This window comes from Sciurus carolinensis, chromosome 7, assembly GCF_902686445.1.
Source record: "Sciurus carolinensis chromosome 7, mSciCar1.2, whole genome shotgun sequence".
NCBI classification, from domain to species: Eukaryota; Metazoa; Chordata; class Mammalia; order Rodentia; family Sciuridae; genus Sciurus; species Sciurus carolinensis.
The window spans coordinates 27038423-27059684 of NC_062219.1; the positions used below are offsets into that span (position 1 = coordinate 27038423).

General features: G+C 41.7%; 1 protein-coding gene and 1 non-coding gene across 2 annotated transcripts in view; both read right to left on the reverse strand.

Annotated features, from left to right (window-relative positions):
• The window catches only part of Arfgef3 (ARFGEF family member 3), a 160768-nt gene extending 152734 nt beyond the window's left edge, over positions 1-8034 (reverse strand). Inside the window, exons 1-2 of the mRNA XM_047557835.1 lie at positions 7811-8034; positions 126-177 (exon numbers count right to left, since the gene is read on the reverse strand). Of these exons, the coding sequence (XP_047413791.1) occupies positions 126-177; positions 7811-7895 (137 nt within the window). The 5' untranslated portion in view covers positions 7896-8034. The remainder of the gene's footprint in view (positions 1-125; positions 178-7810) is intronic.
• Positions 8035-15084: 7050 nt separating this feature from the next.
• On the reverse strand, positions 15085-15191 carry LOC124989866 (U6 spliceosomal RNA). The gene has a single exon (XR_007109675.1). It is a non-coding gene; the product is annotated as a U6 spliceosomal RNA (small nuclear RNA).
• Between the last annotated feature and the right edge of the window lie 6071 nt (positions 15192-21262).

Genomic DNA, 21262 nt, shown 5'->3' on the forward strand with positions numbered 1-21262 from the left:
TCAGGAATGGAAAAAGTCACCAGTAAGCCCATAAAGTGCTGTAAACCAACGACATTATCTGACCTTCAGGAAAACATGGCAGGCAATATTTACCTCTGCTTTATGAAACAGTTTCCATCTCTTACCTCAGCAAGTGGGGAGGGATCTTGACAATGGTGTCCACACCACCCAAGGTTTCTGCAAAAAGAAAATTTACAAAGTTACAACTAGATATTTAAAGACTAAGAATCTATATTGTACAAGAATAGCATTGTTCATTTCTCTTTTCCTTGGATATTCCTACAATTATAAATTAGTCAATTCTTAATTGTCCGCATGCAAGTCTTCCTTATTTTAAAGTCCTTCCTCCTGATAGCCCCAGAGGCTTCTCTGGACTTTGCTTCATGGTCAGGGAGGGGAAGTCTAAAATTCAGCACACATTTCCCTCTAGAGACAAAAAACAAATAAATTCCTAACTTGAATCAGAATTTCAACTTCATCTGCTTGCCACTGATCAAGATAGTATATCTTGCAATCAAAATAGAGAAACAAAAGTTGTTTCTTTGAGAATGCCATTTCAATATCTTTAATAATAACACATACCTGAGGAAGACTTTCAAGTTCACAAAGCACTTTAGGTTACATCTCATTATTCTCACCCACACTTGCGACGTGGTAAAGAAAACCCTTTTAAAAATGACACTGTGGTTAGGGACCCTGATTGGGAGACTCATCCCCAAATCTTATTAATCCAACCCGGATGTTAAATACTTTGCCTTTGTTTGTGGATTATTGATACTACTGCTGCCTCGGATGGTAGAGACAATGAACAACTCATTATTCTCTTCCCCAAGAAACTGCTCTGTTTTAATCCCTTCAACTTGTTTCCAGGTGACCAGTTCAAATTGTGTCGATTCATCTCTTCACTGCTTGGAGTCAATGACTTCCATCTATTTGACCTATTTCCTTGGAGAAGGATAAATAGTCTCCCCACATTTGCTAAGAGATCAGAGGGAAAAAGAGACACCAAATGCACCCCTGAGACTCAGGACTAACAGGTCAAAGCATGATAGGATCTAGGCCTGTTTTAGCCAATGTAACAAACAGTACATTTAAGAAAGAAAATTAATCAGCAAAACAGGAAGATGAGCTCAGCGGGTCAGTGGTGCCATGAGGCCAGGAGAGAGGTGGAAGGACTGAGGTTAATGTTGAAGATGTGATGGAATGACAAGAAAGCACAGCCCTGAGACGCAGGTGCAAGAAGCAGCTCAAAGGTCACGAGGGTAAGCAAGGACCAGCAGTTAGTATGACATGGACCAGTGCCCTGGGAAAATTGATGCTGTTTGCTAAGGAGAGGTAACAACATGGAACTACCCTATAACATGGTTCTTCCCCTTAGAGAGAGGGGTTTATAGCCAACTCCATCTGTGTAACAGTGTCTAGCTCTACAAATGCTAGGCATAAGCTAGAAGAAAAGGAGAGGAGAAAGGGCAGTCACACAGCAGCCATGATGAGCCCAAGAAGTCTCAAAGCCCTCCTCCAGGCATATGGGGTAAGGGTGGACGCCAAGGCAGAGAAGGGAAGGTCCGCAGGTAGGCCAGAGAACCAGCTTCGACTTCTGGCTCCACACGAGCTTGTGGCACCGAGATGGGGCAAGTCACTTACCCTCTCCAAGCTTCAGTTCCCCCATCTCCAAGAGGGGGACAACACCGCCTCATGCAATTCTTGTGATAGTTAAAGAAATAATGACGGCAGAGGCCTGACTCTGTCCTTAGATGTCAGGGACAGTTTCTGTCTGCCTTCCTTAATTCACTGACTAAATATTGGGCCAGATACTAGACTAGGGATTCAAAAGTGAGGAAAAGTACGGTTGAGAAATTCATGGAGGAAACATTGGTTTCAAACTGGGCTAAGTGCCATGAAGGCAAATACAGGGAATTAGGGAAAGGCGGGAGGGGATTATGGACTGTGGAGCCAGGACTTCCTGCGGGGAGTGGCGAGACTGAAAAACGACTATAAATCTGAAAAACGACTATAAATTGAGTGAGGAGGGGGCATTCCAAGTAGAAGGAATAGTAAGTTCAAATTATATCAAGGTTTAAAAGCGGAACGATAAAATGCATTGAGGAATCCCAACCACCAACACCTGCTGCTACTCAGGTCAAGCTGCCATCTTCTCTCAGCTGGATGACTCCTCAGCCTCTTCCTTGGCTGTCCCCTGCTACTTGTAGGCTCTTCTCAACACAGAAGCCAGAGAGATCCGTCAAAACCCAACTGGGGGCACCTATTCTCCCACACCAGATGACCCACCATCTCATTTAAATAAAAGTCACAGGAGGGCCTTGGCAATCTGGCCTCTCACCTCCTACTGTTCTCCCCTTGTTCAGTTGCTCCAGCCACCTGGCCTCTTCCTCACCTGGCTTCTTCCTGAAGCCACCAGATGCTCCCACCTTTCTCTTTTTGTAAGGTGTTCTCTGGATGCCCGATTTAAATGACAATTCCCTTTACCCTCCAAGCACCTCCTATCTCCCTCTATTGCTTTATGGTTTCCTTTGGGTCTGATCACTATCTGAGCTATTGTGTATATTTTTATTGATCTTGATTATTAGCTATCACCCCTCCAAGAGTCTGCGAACTCCATGAAGATAGGACAGGATCTTTTTTGCCTATTTTGCTCACTATGGCACCAGTACCTAGAACAGCTGTAGGCACTTAGTAGGTGCTCATTAAATACTTGCTGAATTAATGAACCAAGAAGAAGCACAGTACATGTGTGTTAATGAAAGAAGGTCAGTGTGGTTGAAATTCAGAGTCCAAGGAGGAGGGAGGTGCAGGATGAGGCTGTGAGGCAGGTAGGAAGCAGACCTTTCAGGGCTTGACTGACACATTAAGGCCTTTGGACTTCATCCTCATGAGTTGCCAGTCAGTATTTTCACATGGCATGTCATGATCAAACTGAGGTTTCTAAGATGGCAGTGCTCAGAAAATAGCCTGAAAAAGACTAGGGTAGACAGGAAGATCAGTTAGAGGCTGTTGTGTAGGTTCAGGCAAGGAAGGAAAGCAGTTTGGACTGGAGAGCTAGACATAGAGGTTGAGAGAAGTAGACAGGCTTGAGGGATATTTAGGAGCTAAAAATGATCAGAGCATGGGTGATACACCAGACATGATGGCAAGTGTGTCGTCAGTTTTGTGTCACTGTGACCAAAACACCTGACAAGAACAACTTAGAGGAGGGAAAGATTATTTTGGCTCAGAAAGATTATTTAGAAGTTTAGTCCATAGTTGGCTGAGTCCATGGCTCTATGCTCAAGGTGAGACAGAATATCATGGCAGAAGGGTGTGGTGGGGGAGTGCTGCTCCTTTCATGGCAGCCAGGAAGCAGAGAGAGAAGAGGGGAGGAGAAAGGAGGAGCTGCAGGGAAAAATAGCCTTTCCAGGGACCAACCCCCCCTCCCCCTGGTGACCCACCTCCTCCTGTCACATCCCACCTGCCTCTAGTTACTACCCAGTCCTTTCAAACCAGGATGAACTGATTAGGTTACAGCCCTCACAATCCACTCATTTACCTCTGAATGTTCCTGCAGTAACACAGGAGCTTTGGGGGGACACCTCATATCTAAAACCATAATAGCCATAAGGTACAGAAACAGATCAAGGATGATTCTAGGTTTCAGGTCTAAGCAACTGGACAGGCAGTTTGAAGCACCAGGAGTACATGGGATTAGGGTGAGGTGGGAGTGGGGAAGGTGCATGCCACTTTGGACTTTGTTAAGCTCAAGTGCCCCTGGCCACTCAAGTAGAGATGTCCATAGGGAGCTGCACTGGGGCGGATGTCAGAGCACACACGGGCACTAACTGTAGAAGTTCAGGCTTCAAGTTCTCAGAGATTGGGCCAAGGCTGTGGGCATGGAGGTGTTCAACTCTCATGGAGACAGCAGCTCAAGGGCTGTAGGAACCTGGGTAGGGTGCAGCCGTGGAGTGAGGTAATGCGAACGCCCAGCAGCATCCAGTGTTATTGATGGAGGGCAAAGAATCAGGTGGGTAGGTAGATGGAATGTTAATTTCCTCCCCGCTCTCCTTTATTTTCCAAATTCACTCTGCATAAGTCTCCTGATACATGTAAAATACTAGAAGTACTTCTAAAATGAGGGTGTGGTCCCTTCCAGATACAATTCTCTGCCATTCTATTTCTTCCACCATATCCCAATGCAAAGGCCTCTAGGACTGCCAGCTCCTGAGGGGAAAAAACCTTTGAGGCTCTGCAGGAGCTCACTCCCAACCTACTCATTCTCTGCTATGACTAATTACTTAGACCATTTCCTCACTGACAAGAGAGAATCCAGATGGCACTAAATAAAGAGGAGATTCATACATATCCCTTGCTAGTTATTCCACAACCATTAAGAACATTGATTTTCAGAGAAGTGTTATGACAAAGTAGAAGAAAATGCAAAAGTTAAAGATGCTTTAAAGAAAAAAATAACAAAGAAAATGCTGGAATTGAAAAACAAATGACAATTCACCAGATGTGTCCTGACCTTTTGCAAAAGGAAAAGCTTTTAAACTGTCTACAGCATTATTGCTGGGTGCTGAGAATACAGGTGATTTTTATTTTTTCTTTATAGTGTTCTAATATTTTCCAATATTCTGAAATGAACACACAGAGCTCTCATAAATAAAAAGGAGATGAATACCATTTGAAGTCTAAACAAGTCATTAAAGAATTTATTGAACATCTGCCTCTCCTGCTGTAGGCACAGAAGCCACCAGGGAAGCAGAAGCAACAGTGTGTGTACCTACAGAGTTCACCGCACTGTTGACGTGTTATCTTGACTGACCAGCATCCACTCTCCTGCCTTCTGAAGCAGCACCCTAATTTGGCTTTGAGGAAACCATCTTTCGCAGACCCTAGATTTCAGTCAGACACATGGCTGGGCCTAAGCCAGTCAGCCACCACATTCCTTGGCTGAAGGACTGCATATGACCAATCAGGACAAGGAGAAAAAAGAGAAACTAAGGACCAGACAGGAGTGACCACAAGAGTCCCTCCTTCTTGAGATGGTGTAAGTGGGGGATGACCTCTCTCTCCCATGATGCCCTAAGTTGGGGAGGGCCCCTCTCTCCCATCATGGCCTAAGTAGGGAAGGGTCCCTCTCTCCATCTAAGTGGATGATGACCCTTTCTCATGAGATGATCTAAATGTGGTGATTCATGAGCACAACTGTGGAAATCCCTGCGGAGCATGTCAATCAATCCATAAAGAGCAAGACAAGTCCTTGAAAGTATATAATTTCTGAATCAAAGTGAACCCACAGCTGTTCTTCTGTAGGATATTTTAATGGATGGAACAAATAAACTGTGTTTCGCTTAAGCTGACTTTAACTTCTGATTTCCTGCACCCAGCATATTTCTCAATTCTTCATCCCTAAGAGAGTATCTGTACCCACACCAAGTCTATGATCCAAAGTAGTAGTTGTTTTCTAAGAGAGTTGTGAGGGCAGGGCTCTGAACCCAGCAGAGCAACTGGTTCCACTGAGGAGTGCAGGAAATGCTTCCTGTGTGAGCTGGACCTTGGGGAGTCAGGGAAGGGACTTCCTGGCAGAAGGATCAGTATGGGCAAAGGTGGAGAAGCATGTTGTGCAGCGTGTCCAGCAAATGCTGCTGCTGACTGCCACTGCAGCCTTGAGCTCCTGGCAAGGGAATGATTAAAAGGGGGGCCAAGGGATAGATTCTGAAATACATTCTAAGGAGCTTACATGTGAATCTATAAAGAAATCATGGGGTTTGAGTAGTGATGAATGTTTTATGGGAGAAACATTGATGGGGCAATGGAAGAGACTGGAATGGGGAAGACAACAGGAAACCATGTCCCTTGCCTCTGTTATGATGCATGCTCCCTCCACCTGCCCTTCTAACCAGCTCCTTCCAGGCAGTGTTTCATTCATCCTTATATCTCATGCTCATGCAGGAGAGGTCTCAGTAAATGTTTGCTAAATCCATAAGCGAAGGAAAAGAGAACAGCCTACCTATTCTTCAAGTGAAACCTACTTCAAAAGCCCGCCAGCTCACATCAATTCCCCCTCACATTCTGACCTTACCTTCAACCCCCCTTCTTTGGCCTGCTTTCCTGGTTTGATCATTCCAAGGTACATATGAATGCTCTGCACTATTATTTAACTGTTTCATGCAATCCCCTCTTCTGTTGTTTATTTCAAAATAATCACTGAGAAAGGAACCATGTCTACTCTTACAGTAAGGCTAGATTTAGGCTTGACCCAGAAATCTACCTGCCTCAGTTCTGGGCTTCCTCACTGACTTCTAGGGCCTAAATGGTACCATACTGTAATTTAACTCATCAAGATGTTGAATATCAAATGTCAAACTTATTGAACATAGTAGATTACTCTCTTCCACCTTGTTTATCTAAATCTGCTTAATTTATAGCAAAATAATAATGAATACTAGGAATGCATGTTTAGTGCACAGTCAGGCCCTGCTTTATTATGTTACCCAGCCATCTGTGACCCTTCATTAGAGGCATTTGGGAATCTAGCTCTGAATCACTACTGAATGACAATAGCAATGCAAAAAACAGTCCTGTGGCTTTAAGAGCCTTGCTGCTCTCTGATATTGAATCCATTTTTCTTTAATGGTAAACTAAAATGATCAAGGGCTGGCTCTCTGTACCACATAAACTTCCTAGACAATATTCTAGATAATTGTATGATGCTATGCACAGGTTAAGCAAAAAATGATGCTGCTATGATTGTACACACACCCAAACATAATGTGAATCAAGACCTTCTAAACACTAACAGAGTGCCCTAAAATGATATTAGAATTCTACACTTAGTGGAAAGCTGGCTGATGGCACTTCTCTGTTTCTTTTCAGGGTCTACCACACAGCACGGTGTCATGACAAGCATGGCCTGTCTCTTGATTCCCAGGAAAAGGGATTCTATTTTTTAATGGAGTGGTTACTGAAGCATCACACGCAAGCGTGGGCAAGGCAAGACGATGGGCCCACAGAGCTGTTCTTGGTTTCTTCTCAGTCTTTCCTACTTAAAAAGCATCAGTTTCGCCCAAATTAAGCTCCTGATCTCTTTCTATTACCATTCTGATTGCCCAAATCCTTGCATAACTGGTATGTCACTCCGTTTCTTTCTGCTGTTGAGTTCTGCAACCAGAGTCTGATGGGGAAATGCCAGTTTGCTACCTGGAACTTATTTCAATGCCAGCACAGCTCACAAATCTAAATTCCCACCTGTCTGAAAGGCAGATCACAACAGAATTGCAGAGGTAACGGCAATTCTTCCCGTATGTTATTTTCCACCCACAATAACCACGAAAGCTAAAACTTAGCAAGCTGGCGTCTATCAGAAAAAGCAAATTAAGGCTTAGCCTTTCCTTCCTGGTTCCACAGCCAATGTCTGAGATCTGGGTTCTTGGTTTAACTTCCCTCTTCCCCACAGGCGCTTCGGAATCAGGGCCTTGCATTCGCACCGGCGTGGGGTCCTAACTCGGCCAGGGGTGACAGTTGTCCAAGCTGCTGGATGGAGATCCGGTAAGGACAGCGGCTCCCGATTCGGGTTTGTGAGACATTAAAGAGACTAGAAGGGAGGCAGCTGGGATGCCCACGCCCGAGCCGAGCTTCTCATAGCCCACATCATTTCATTGCGAGGCAACTCTCGCAATCGCGCGACAAGCATCCATAACCCACGCACAGCGAAGAGCCCCGCCAGGCCAGGGGCAGTTTCGGCAGTGCCAGCGCGGCCCTCCCGCGGCGGGAGCAGGTGCGGGGCGCCCTCCCCGCCGGCGCTCGGCGCGCTTACCCAGGGCCCAGGTGCAGCTCTCCTTGATGGCTTTGTACTTGCTCCCGGACGCTTCCCTCTGCAGCTTCCTCAGGATCTCTTCCATCTTGACCTTCCAGGGGCCGGGCCGCCGACAGGAAGAGAGCGCTCGCGAGCCGGGCCGGGGACGCGGCCGCCGCTGCCTGGTCCTGGGCGCCTAGGCGGCCACTGCGCTCGCCCCCATCCCGCTCCGGCGCGGCCGCTGATGAATCACGCCCGCTCCATGCCGCGGGCCACGTCAGTCCCACCGCCCCGCCCCAGCGCCCCGCCCGCCCGCCCGGGTCAGGTGCGCTCAGCGCCGCGGCGGCGGCGGTAGTGGCGGCGGCGGTGGCGGTGGCGGTGGCGGTGGCGGTGGCGGTGGCGGTGGCGGCGGGCCGGGACCGGGGTTGGGGCCGGAGGCTGGAGGCCGCGGCCGCTGACTCCGCGGTGCAGGCGAGCCAGGGACACCGAAGCTTCGCGGAAAGGTGGAGACGGACGTCCGGAGCTGGCTTGCCGGCCGGACGGCTGCCGCGCTCAACCCCCCGGAGCTTCTGGTCGGCGGCGGGCAGCAGACAGGGAGGGGCCTCGGCCCTGGCCTCGCACACGCGCCGAGGGCGGCTGCGGGCTGAGTCGGAGTGACCCTGCCCCGACCCCCGACTCCGCAGCGCCGTGCAGGCGCCGCGCCTGCTGCATCCCAGAGTCCTCACCAGAAAATATGTGCGTTCACTCTGCGGTGAACAGTCCTCTGGGCCGCTACCTGGGTCACGCTGGGAGCCAGGCTGGGAATGCCACAGTGAACGTGCGGCGCCCCTGCCCGCAGGGAGCTTACCCCCAGGACTTGAGTGCTGAGCGTGGTGTTACTGCCTAATGCCCCCAGTGTGCGGTCCAGGAAACCAGGCCCAGAGAGGCAGGGCGACCTCCCCGCAACAAGAGCTGCACCCCAAACGCCCTGAATGCAAAGCCCTTCTAAAATTCTTTCCTTCTATTCCCTACCGCTCTTGAGCTGAAATCCTTGCCTCTGACAATGGGGGGCGCACCAGCGCCTTCTCATCTGAGCTATTTAGCTTGGGTGCACCGGGAAGCTTGGCCCGTGAAAAGCTGTTGGGGTGAACGCGGGAAGCCGTGAGTCAGGGCCTCAAATTTTGAAAGTACCCTGTGTTTCAGTAACTTCGAGTCATTTACGGGTGGAGGGAGGCCCTGGGATAGCTGTCGGAGGACAGAGAGAAAAGATAAGGAGTGGCTCTGTCATGGAAATGCAATTGGGAGCAAGAAGGGATTTTAAGCCAATATTAAGAATTTTTTTATTTGTTCTTTTTAGGTATACATAACAATAGAGTGTATTTTGACATATTATACATACATGGAGTATAGCTTATTCTAATTAGGATCCAATCCCTGTGTCCCATCACACAAGGATTCCATCCACATGGATCCCCTCCCTGTGGTTGTACATGATGTGGAGTTACCCTGGTCCGGTATTCATGTATAAGCACAGGAAAGTCATGTGCAATTCATTCTACTGTCTTTCCCATTCCCATCCCCACTCCCTTCCCTTCATTCTCCTTTGTCTAATCCACTGAACTTCTATTCTTCCCCTCCCTGCCCCCCTTGTTGTGGGTCAGCAACCCATATATCAGAGAGAACATTTGGCTTTTGGATTTTGGAGACTGGTTTATTTCACTTTAGCATGATAGCCTCCAGTTCCATCCATTTACCAACAAATGCAAATGGAATATTGCATTTGTAATATTTTATTCTTTATGGCTGAGCAATATTCCATTGTGTATATATACCACATTTTCTTTATCCATTCATCTGTTGAAGGGCACCTAGATTGATTCCATAGCTTAGCCATTGAGAACTGAGCTGCTATGAATATTGATGTGGCTGCATCTCTGTAGTGTGCTGATTTCAAGTCCTTTGGGTATAGGCCAAGGAGTGGAATAGCTGGGTCAAATCATAGTTTCATTCCAAGTTTTCCATATTGCTTTCCAGAGTGGTTGCACCAATTTGCAGTCCCACCAGTAATGTATGAGTGTATCTTTTTCCCCACATCCTCACCAGCATTTATTGTTACTTGTATTCTTGATAATTGCCATTCTGACTGGAGTGAGATATGATTTTCTTTAAAAATGTAACTAATGGTAGTGAGGATGATGAACTGCAGAGAAGAGATGGAGTAGCAGCTGGGTGAAGATTAAGATTCTGCAGCAATCTAGAAACAAATTAGGCCTTTTCTAGGTGGGAAGGGAATAGAAAATACAAGAGACATTTAGGGAGTGGAAGCAATAGCATTTAATGACTGAGTGGAGGAGCGACGGCAACCTGAGAGACAACTTCCAGTTTCCTTATTTAGGAAATTGGGAGGACAGTTGCCTCATTCTCTAGGTTAAAGAAGAGATGAGGAAGAGAAGGGTTGGAATAGGGGGAGTATATGGGTTCAGTTTTGAAATGTTCAGGTTAAAGTGATAATGAGACACCTCTGGGATATTTTACTTACAGGTAGGAACTCAGGATGGGGGTCTGTGATGGAAAGGAGGAATTTAAAGTCACTGTTTTAGTCAGTTTTTGCACTGCTGTGACTAAAGATCTGACCAGAACAATTGCAGGGGAGGGAAATTTTATTTGAGGGTTACTGTTTCAGAGGACTTATTCCATAGAAGGGTGGTTCCATTCCTCAGGGCTCCAGATGAGGCAGGACATCACGGTGGAAGAGCGTGGCAGAAGGAAGCAGCTCACATGATGATCAGAGAGAGAGAGTCTTCACTCTCAGATACAAAATATATACCCCAAAGCCAAGCTCCCAATCCCTACTTCCTCCAACCACACCCTAGCACTTCAGTTACCACTCAGTTAATCCCTATCAGGGGATTAATTCACTGATTGGGTTATGACTTTCACAACCCAATTATTTCTCCTCTGAAACTTCCTGCGTTGTCTCATATGTGAGCTCTTGGGAGATACCTCACATCCAAACCATAGCAGTCATTAAGCATATACATTGTTGATGCCTAGGGTTTGGTTGCTGTGAGTATGAGGACCCCTAGCCCTCAAGTAAGGGGCAAAAGAGTGAGTACCTCACTCACTAGAGGCTAGAAGGAAGTTCAGAAATCCAAGGCGTCGGCAGGCAGCCAGGGGAGGGAGTGCCAAAGTAGGATATCCAGCAGGCTCCCCATAAACCCTCTAACCACCACCCACACACCCAATGAAGCCATCATTTAGAGAAAGGTTTTCAGTGGGGGGGGGGGGGAGTCAAACACTAGCATACAGTATATTACTATTAAATCACATTATTACGTATTCAGAAAAACACATCCATCACATCTATATCATATATCAAAATACGTTACAAATGTATTGAAAGTTAGATTTAAATATTAAACCATGAAAGGTTTAGAAGAAAATGTAAGTGAATTCACTTATCCTAGTACATTAAGACTTCTACCAAACCAGCTTAGACAGAAACTGAAGAGGGTCACAGGGGTGGAGAAAAAGGCAAGGAAAGGAAAAAAGCAAATTCAATAGATTTGGCAATTTAAAGACTTTAAGTCAAAAGTTTCATACAAAATTAAAAAACGAATATCACTGAGGGGACAGATTAAAGGAGGAAAGAGGAAAATTCTTACTTTTAATTTTATGTGACATATTTTTTTAGTCCATTTAAATTATTTATTATTTTTATAATTAAAATCACAAGTTTACTTAACCTACAAACCAGGAAAATGTTTATAATAATGTCAGAGATAAAGGTTTAAATGGCTTTTCCAAACTGTTACTTAAAAAAAAAATGACTTACTCAGTGGTTAACACCTGTAATCCTGGTGGCTTAGGAGGCTGAGGCAGGAGGATTGCAAGTTCAAAGCCAGCCTCAGCAACATAGCAAGACCCTGTCACAAAATAAAGTATAAAAAGTGATTTGGTATTGGTTCAGTGGTTAAGTGCTCCTGGATTCAATCCCTGGTACCAAAAAAAAAAAAAAAAAAAAAAAAAAAAGAAAGAAAGAAAAAAAAAGCACACTCTAACACCCAAAAAAGTCAATGAATAAATGAAGCATAAACCTATGATAAAATGTACAAGCAGCTACTACTCAATAGAGCACAAACTTTTAAGTAAGTTGCTATTTTTATTAGTCAAATTGACCAAATGCTATTTTAAAATGATTTTATTAATGCATTATAGTTATATGTAGTATGGGGTTCATTCTGGCATAATCTTTCATGCATGGGATATAATTTGCTCTCCTTCAATCCCCAGTTCTTCCTCTTTGCCATCTCTCCCTCCCCCAGCTTACCTTCCTCTACTGCACTGGTCTTCCTTTCTATTTATTGCTTTCTTTTTAATTGGTGCTTTATAACGTTATTTTTGATGCCATTGTTAGTAAGATGCTGTCAACCAGGTTCTCCCATGCCTTGGGTGTTGGTAGGACTGTACTTGGTCACATTCCTGTAGGGTCTTTAGATGTGTGTGCAGCCTGCGTAGGTGCTGACCCAACTATTCCCCCATGAGAATTCATCCTAAGGAAGTGATTATGTAAATGAATGAAGATTTTTCTACAAGCATTTCAATGTGTCTTTTAAGTTACAAACAAATGAAAACTACCCACATGTCCATCAACAGGAAACTGGAGAGATAACTTGTGATGTAGCCATAAAACAGGACACTATGTAGCCTTAGGATAATGGGAGAGAGGAATACTGAATGATATGAAAAACAGTTTCTACTATATACAGTAATAAGAAATTATGTATTTTGTCCCTGGTGAGCAAAGCTCTTTCTGCTTCCTGTTGCCTTGTCCTGAGCTGTTTTCCTTCTGTCATGATGTTCTGTGTCACCTTGGGCACAAAATAATGGAGTCAGCTGACTATGGACTGCAACCTCTGAAACTGTGAGAGTCAAATAAACTTTTCTGCCTCTATGTAAAAAAAAAAAAAAATAGTGAACCAAAATAAAAAAATTAAAAAATGAAATTATGAATTGCTATGTACTTCTGTTCACTCAACCATCCCAGTTTTATTATTTAAATATTTGATGTGGTTATACACATAAGTTTAAAATATATACCTCTATATAAAACTGAAATACATACAGTATTAACAGTGATGATCTCCAGTGAAGCTGTGGGTAAGTTTATTTTTAATTAAATATTTTAACTTTTATAATTGCAAAAGTATTATTTTTTTAAAGGTGGTATAAAAATGAAATACAAGTAAGCAAACACATGAATGGTCACAGAAAGGACAGAGATAGACACAAGGAAGGATGTAGTGGGTGTGAGAGATGAGTTAGGATCCTGGGGAAGCCTGTCCCAGAAGAGCAATGTGGGCAAGAGCCTGGCTGCAGAGGATGAAAAGCAGATGGAATCACGTGAACAAATGTCCCACTTGTGGGTTGGCTGTGAAGGAAGGTGAACACCTTTGAACATTTCCCCCACAACTCACCGTGCAAAACACACTTTGTATTGCTATGCAGTGTACACATGAGCACATAGGTAGATTAAAAGCTGAAACAAAATTTTACTTATAAAGCAATACTTACTATGAACTACAAGGGTTGCTATTAAATATGATTTTCTTACAGCAGGCACTTTTGCCTGTTCCTAAATTCATTCCAGCCTGGAGCATGTGGATGATGCTACGTGTACCTCCTTGGCGGTTTATGCTTTAATGCCTGTTCTTTCCCATACTTTTAGTGTTGTTGGTTAAAAATTCTGGCTAGCACATTTAGGTTTATGTGCATATTATTAATGACAATAAACTACTCATCTATAAGAATTCACTAATCTCAATCCAAAATGGTGATAAACTTATAATCATGCTTCAATGTATTCAAATAAGCAATTATTAGCTTTCTTCTTTGGGGATTAGCGTGTATGTATGTGTGTGATGTTGGAGCTTGAGCCCAGGGCCTGGTGCATGCTAGGCAAATGCCCTACCCCTGCTCTGCATCCCCAGCCTGGACATTGATTCCAACTCAACTATAGATTTTCAGGATTTTGGAAAACAAATGGATCATTTATCAAAATGCTCTTACATAATATTTCATTTTTTTTGGAAATGATTAAAGTTTGAAATAGAGACTTGTAGTATGATTACTCCCCTTAATTTTATTCCATTAAAATACCTTCTTTAATAATGTTTTCTTCATGTGTTGTGAAATGTCGAGGATACATAGTAACTGTGGTGATGATTTTAAATGAATTTTTTAACTGTTGCATATATTTAGCACCTTGCAATTGATATTACTTTCTCCCTATAAATCCAAATTCGGTTAGTTAACAATGTCAAAAATAGGAGTTCTATGCCAATTTTTGCTAAAATAGCTTCCAAATTTGATTCAAATGAGATTGGTTTTCCAACAGCAAAGTGTGAATCCCATTCCTGATTTCATATAACTTGGTACTTTGCTCGTAGAAATCTGTACCTTCACTGTGATATAATGTACATAATGTATATTAGTGAAATGGAAATGCTCAGCTGCTTTAACAAAGACCCAACACCACAGTGGTTTACATTGATTTCTCACTTAAATTAAGACCTGAGTGGTGTAGGTTGGCGCAGAGTCCCAGGAGTTCATTGAAAGGATGTGCTCTCTGCATGTTACTGCTCCACCATCCCACAGAGAGTTGTTCTCATCTGTGACCTGAATGGGTCCTAGGCACGTAGAGGAATCCAGGTCTCAGAGGCAGAGTCACATAAATTCCTTCTCCCAGCATCCACTGTTGAAGACAGAGTTGCAGAATCCTGCCTGTGTATGACAGTCAATCCCAGTCTCCCAGAATCTAGCCACAGTTCTGTTTCTGTGGCAAAGGGAGGAGAACTCAGTCAGAGACCACCAGGCTCAGCCACAGATCCAATTTTGGAACAAGACACACAGAAAAGTGAAAATTTCCTTAAATTAAACAACTATCACTACTCTGATTTTCAAGTTTAGGATGTTTGGTAGAATCCTTAGGATGCCAAAACCTTTACAATGTATGAAACACAGGTTCTAAATAGTAATATCAATAGTAGTTTCTAAGAATATTTTAAATTACCCATTAAAAATAAATTACATGACCATATTTTATGGTCATGTTTACTTCTGAACAATTTGCAATTCTATTGCAATTTTTCAGCTGAATATGATTTTCATATAATGTGTTTTTCAATTCTATCAAATTCCTTGACAATTATATGTTAGATTAAATTTGAACAACAAAAATGCTTTCTAAAAATCATCATGTCATATATTTTGCATAAACTGAACACGTTAATCACTTGAAATATTAGTGCTCTTTTTTTAATATGCAATGCTTCACAAATTTGCATGTCATCCTTGCGCAGGGGCCATGCTAATTTTCTCTGTATTGTTCCAATTTTAGTACATGTGCTGCTGAAGCAAGCACAATATTAGTGCTCTGAAGTGGCCCACACCATCTGTGTCTGCCTAATAAGTATTAATTCAATTCTGTATGTCCTGTAGAACTACAAATCTGTTAAGACTATGTTATCACTAGAAGTCTAGTTGTAAATTTCATAGCTGATTTATGAAGAATCATATTCACCACATCCATGTGTGCAGAGAATAATTTTTTTCAGCAAGTACTTAAGCAGTTTTCTCTTTCACAACATACATATATGCAATTAGATATGATAGTGATGCTTCCATTAACCGATATGAAATTTGTGTTAACAAAGTTTTATCTTTTTCTTTCTTTGAAAATATATGTGAAGGCCTTATCCATAAGTTTTCTTGCTGTAGTTCCAAGTTTTTTTGGTTTTGTTCTTTTTCCAGAGGGGAATTGGGGAGATCTCAAGTTTTCATCTGAAAGAATATAATTACAAATAATATATTTTCAGTGGATTTCGAGCATTTTATAAGCTATACATTAATCTTTATTCAAAAGGCTTGGCCTCTTTTTTTTAATTATGTCTCAAATAAAATGATTCACTGATTAGAAGAAACATTTTTTCCTTCTGCTGTCACTATATACCTGTCCAGATCTGGCAGTTCAACCAGAACAGGCTTCTGTGCTTTTTACATCTTTATTTCTTCTAATAATAAACTCTTTTAAGGACAATTTATATAAATTTGGTTAAAATGTACAATTATCACAGTTGAAAACTTTTAACAATTGGGCCTAATCCAAAACAAAACAACAAAACCAGGGCTGAGGAGATAGCTCAGTCGGTAGAGTGCTTGCCTTGCAAGCATAAGGCCCTGGGTTGGATCCCCAGCACCAAAACAAACAAACAAACAAAAAAAAACAACAAAACCCACATCGAAATTTGTTAACTCATAGCCAAATTTTGGTGGAAATTTTAGCTGCCTTTGCCAACAGAGGATAAATTTCTTCCAAATTTCATTTCCTAATTAACTGTAAAGTATACTGACATAAAATTAAACCATAAAATATGAACTTCCTGATACAATTATGATTAGATCCCAAACATCAGATGGGCAACCAGTGAGCAAGAGAATGAATGACTGGTTCCCAGTCAAAGGAGACATCCTTGCCACTGGCTGTCACTCAGCTCAGTTGTCTGGAGTATTTGCCACAACCTGGAAAGGTCTTGTTTAGAATACATGTGTTGCACATATTCGTAGGTTCCATATTACTATATCTAAATATATATTTTGGTGAAAATTTAATTATTTTACAATACACAATAGAGGCATGAAATTTGAAAAGCATCAAATCAGAGGGAGATTTTAGTCTAAAGAGTGTCTTGATGGAGAGTATGTACAGTGGGGGGAAAAAGAGGAAGAGAGAGACAAAAGAGCAGAGGCTGAAGAAATGGGAGGAAGTCAGCCTAATGGTGAAATAAGCATCCTATGGAGATGAGAAGATGGCTTCTAGGTACAGCTAGTCACTGCCCAGGCAGGTATGAAGGCCAATCTACAGATAGGAGGGAACATGGCTTACCTTGTTGAGGTGGGAATGGAAATTTGTGGGAGTTACACCTGGTAACCTTTGTTTTTCTCATAAAACATGAAGACATGCATTGAGTATAGAGAAATGAACAAATGACAAACCCCAAGTTTGTAAATGGAAAGAGGGATGTCTGGAGATGCATAGAAGTTTGCTCTCAAGCGTTGAGGACCCAACTACTTCCCTATTTATGAACACTTAGGAAGCAGTCCTGATTTAGAAGTTCTAATTCTGATGATAACTAGTGGATTTGCTATTGCATCAGAAATTGGCCACCTTGATTCATGATGCTAAAACTGTATTTCCAGCTCAACTCTCCCTTTTAAGTTCTCTCTCTCTTTTTTGTTTCACCTGATACTCAAATAATGAATCTTTTCACTTACTTTGATGACTTATTCACAGGATGCTAAAGAAACTTCTTTGTAATGTGAAAGTTTTTGTTTTTTCCAAATATGGACCAGTATAATCTGAAAGTAAAATAAGCAAAGTTTTGGATTAAATTCAGTTTTGTATTAAATTTAGCATAAGAGAAAAAAGCATTTAATACGAAGACTTTATGAAATCATTGTGATACTGAGCATTTAGAAAAGTAAATGATTATATTTAATGTTTTATAATGTATAAAATATGATGTATACCCCCCCACACACACTTTTTTCTGTACTAGGGCTTGAACCCAGGGTCACGTAACTACTGAGCCACATTCCAAACCCTTTTAAATTTTTTAAATTTTGAAGCAGGGTCTCATTAAGTTGCTTAGGGCCTTGCTATGTTGCTGAGACTGGTCTTGAACTTGCAATCCTCTTGCCTCAGCTTCCTGAGTTGCTGGGATTACAGGTGTGCGCCATCACACCTGGCTGATAAACCCTTCTTTAAGAAAAATATTAAATACTCACAAAACAGATAAAATTAAAAAATACTTCTTTTGTTTGCAAAAGCAATTTTCTATTTTAGTAATAATTAATATGCACTTAAATATGATCCAATTGGACATTTACTTCTGACTATTGTACAACAGTTTGTGTCAGAACAACATTACTGATAAAACCAAGTGTGACTGGACTTAAGAATTAACTCTTTGAAGGTGTCAAAACAAACATGGTCACAGACACTTGAAGGACCAAGATTCTAGAGAGAAGGAAAATGCACAGATGTGAGCCAGACATTCTCTCTTACCTTTTTCTTTTGGAAATTTGCTCATTCACCTCATAGTAAATTGTGACCACCTATGCACTATGTCATTGTCACCTAGGGATGTCAATCTTAAGGTCTGATATGAAACTTGAACATCAGGGTTATTAAGGTAATTAGAATGAAGGAGACTTACTCTTATATATTCTGCTTCTTTCCCCTCAATGGTTTGTCACAGACAACTTTTCCTTTCTAGTTAAGTTGACTGCTTGTTATTCTATTCGATGATCCTAGCCAACTTTACTTAATCAGTCCATATTGTTGGATTCTAGTTTGTACTATTGTAAGCACAGCTTCAATGAAATTACTATGGTTATTATACTACTTCCCTATTAGAATATATTCCTAGAATACATTCCTATAAGTGGAAGTGCTGACTCAAAAAGCGATTTAGTGTCAGGGTTTGACCGCATATTGCCATTTCCTTCTCAACTAATATCAGCAATTTTTTTCCCCAATGATAGTGCACCTGACAGCCTGCATACCTATCCTTCAGCATAATAATGTATTAAAAGCCTTTTTCCCATTTGTTAAAATTTTAGCTGAAATAATAACAAAAACTTCTCTTTTTGCTTATAATTACACTTAAAAGATGAAGTTGAATATCTTAGTTTTAGCGTTTCCTTGCCTGTTTATGTTCTTCATCCATTTAAAATATGCAGACATTCTTTTTATCAATTTATAAGAGCTGTTCATATTTATTAGGGATAATAATTTTGTGTCATATATATAGCAAATGTTTTTAAGTTGCCTTTTTAAAATTTTATTTATTTTTATTTTTACAGATTGCATTTTGATTCATTGTACACAAATGGGGTACAACTTTTCATTTCTATGGTTGTACACGATGTAGATTCACACCATTTGTGTAATCATACATGTACATAGGGTAATGATGTCTGTCTCAGTCCACTATCTTTTCTTCCCCCAACCCCTCCCACCCCATTTCCCTCTACACAATCAAAAGTTCCTCCATTCTTCTCTTACCACCCGCCCCCTATTATGTATCATCATCCACTTATCGGAGAAAACATTCGGCTTTTGGTTTTTGGGGATTGACTTCACTTAGCATGATATTCTTCAACTCCATTCATTTACCTGCAAATGCCAAAATTTTATTCTTCTTTATATCTGAGTAATATTCCACTGTATGTATATAGCACAGTTTCTTTAACCATTCATCTGTTGAAGGGCATCTAGGTGGGTTCCACAATCTAGCTATTGTGAATTGAGTTGCTATAAACATTATGTAGCTGTGTCACTATAGTATGCTGATTTTAAGTCCTTTGGGTATAAATCAAGACGGGGAATAACTGAGTCAAATGGTGGGTTCCATTTGTTTTTTAAGTTTGTTTATGGTGGACTACATAGATATTTTAAATTGCATGTATGTATATGTGAGTGTGTGTGTGTGTGTGTATGAGCATGCATGCACACTATAGTTGGTTCTTGAATGTTCCCCAGAGACCCTGGTGTCAAAGGCTTGGTTCCCAGGATGGTACTATCAGGAGGTAGTGGAGTCTTTAAGAGGTGGGGCCTGTTAGGTGTCCTAAGGTCATTCAGGTCATACCCTTGAGTGATAGCAGAACCCTGGCCCTTCCTACTCACTTTTTCTTTTCTTCTTGGCCACGGTGAGTGGGTTTGCTTCACAGCATGCTTCTGCCATGATGTGCTCACTCACCCAACACATTGGGTCAACCAATCATGGACGGAAACTCCAAAACCATGAGCCAAAATAAATATTTTATCTTTATAAATTGATTATTTACAGTATTTTGTTATGGTGATGGAGAGCTACCTTGGTATATTCGCTGGGTAACTTCTTCACAGCTGTGAGAGTACAGGAGTAGGGAGACTGCTCAGCCACACAAGGCAGAGGAAAATACAGGGTGTGGCCACAGGCAACAGCGATGGGAACAGGAAGTGTCCCTTGGAAGAGGGAGCGAGTGTCTGAGGACAAAACTCTGGAGTTTTATACAAGAAATTTCCATTATTTAGAAAGTTCTGTATTTTATCCTCATCCTTGCCCCAAGTTTTAAGACCCTGCAACAGGCCACAGAAGCTTTCACCAGTGACTTGGAACTGGGGGATCCCTAATGCTACTTTTATGTATGCAATAAAGAGAGATGTGTTCTTATAGTTTCAACTCGAAAGGAAAAATGTAGGCACATTATTATTCATGGGATTGGGTTGATTAAGGAGAACCTTACTGTGCACAGAGACAAGTATATAGGCAATTACAAGTTACTTTTCATTGTCCAGCATCTGAATATGCTTATGATTTGGAAGGCATTCCTCGGAAAGTTAGAGAAAGGGCTTGACTTCAGTGCATATATTTTCTCTTCACTCTTTGACAGTTAGAAGGACCTGTGATGTAAACTTGGCCAATCAAATTTGTACATTTGGGACTCCAATTCTACAAGAAATGCCAGACAGAAGGAAGGGAAATAGGTCCAGGACAAGAATGCTCCTATTACCACTTCTATTCAACATCACGTGGGCTGAAATCCTGGTCAGCACAATGATACAAAGAAAAAAGAAAAATAGAAAGGATAAGAATTAGGAAAGGAATAAATGAAGCACTATCACTTGCAGATGATGTAATTATCTACACAGAAAATTCAAAAGAAGCCACAAATTGTCAGTGTTAATAAGAGTTTAGCAAGATTTCTAGATGTAATATCAATATAAAAAGATAATTGAATTTCTATTCAACAGCAAAAAAATTAGTAGTATAAAATATCATTACCCTGGAATAAATGAAAGAAAGTATGTGCAGGTCCTTTGTGCAAAATATTGTAAGTCTTTATTGAAGAACTTCAAGGAAATCTAAGTATATGGAGGGACATAACTCATTTGTGTAAAGAAAGATGAAATGTTGGATAAAAAGCATTTCTGGTGAATTTTCCAACAGGTTGGGTGTTTTGGGGGCATTCAACACAGAAAGCTGAATTTAAAATTCATTTGTCAAAATAAAGATCAGTCGGGCATGATGTCGCACACCTGTAGTCCCAGCTACTCGCGCGAGAGAGGCAGGAAGATCACAAGCTTGAGACCAGCCTGGGCAATTTAACAAGACCCTGACTCAAAAATGAAACATAAAAGGAGCTGGGGATGTAGCTTAGTGGTGGAGCACTTGCCTAGCATGTACAAGGCCCTGGCTTCAATTCCCAGTTCTGAAATCAGGCAAGCAAGAAACAGAGAAAGAAGCAAGAAAGAGAGAAGGAAAGAAAGAAAATAGAAAAGCGAGTGAGCAAAGGTCAAAGAGCACTTACCCATTCCTGAGGAAGAAATAGCAAGGTAGGGACATGCCCTATTAGAAATAAAAATTGTTATCAAGACAATGTGGGGTT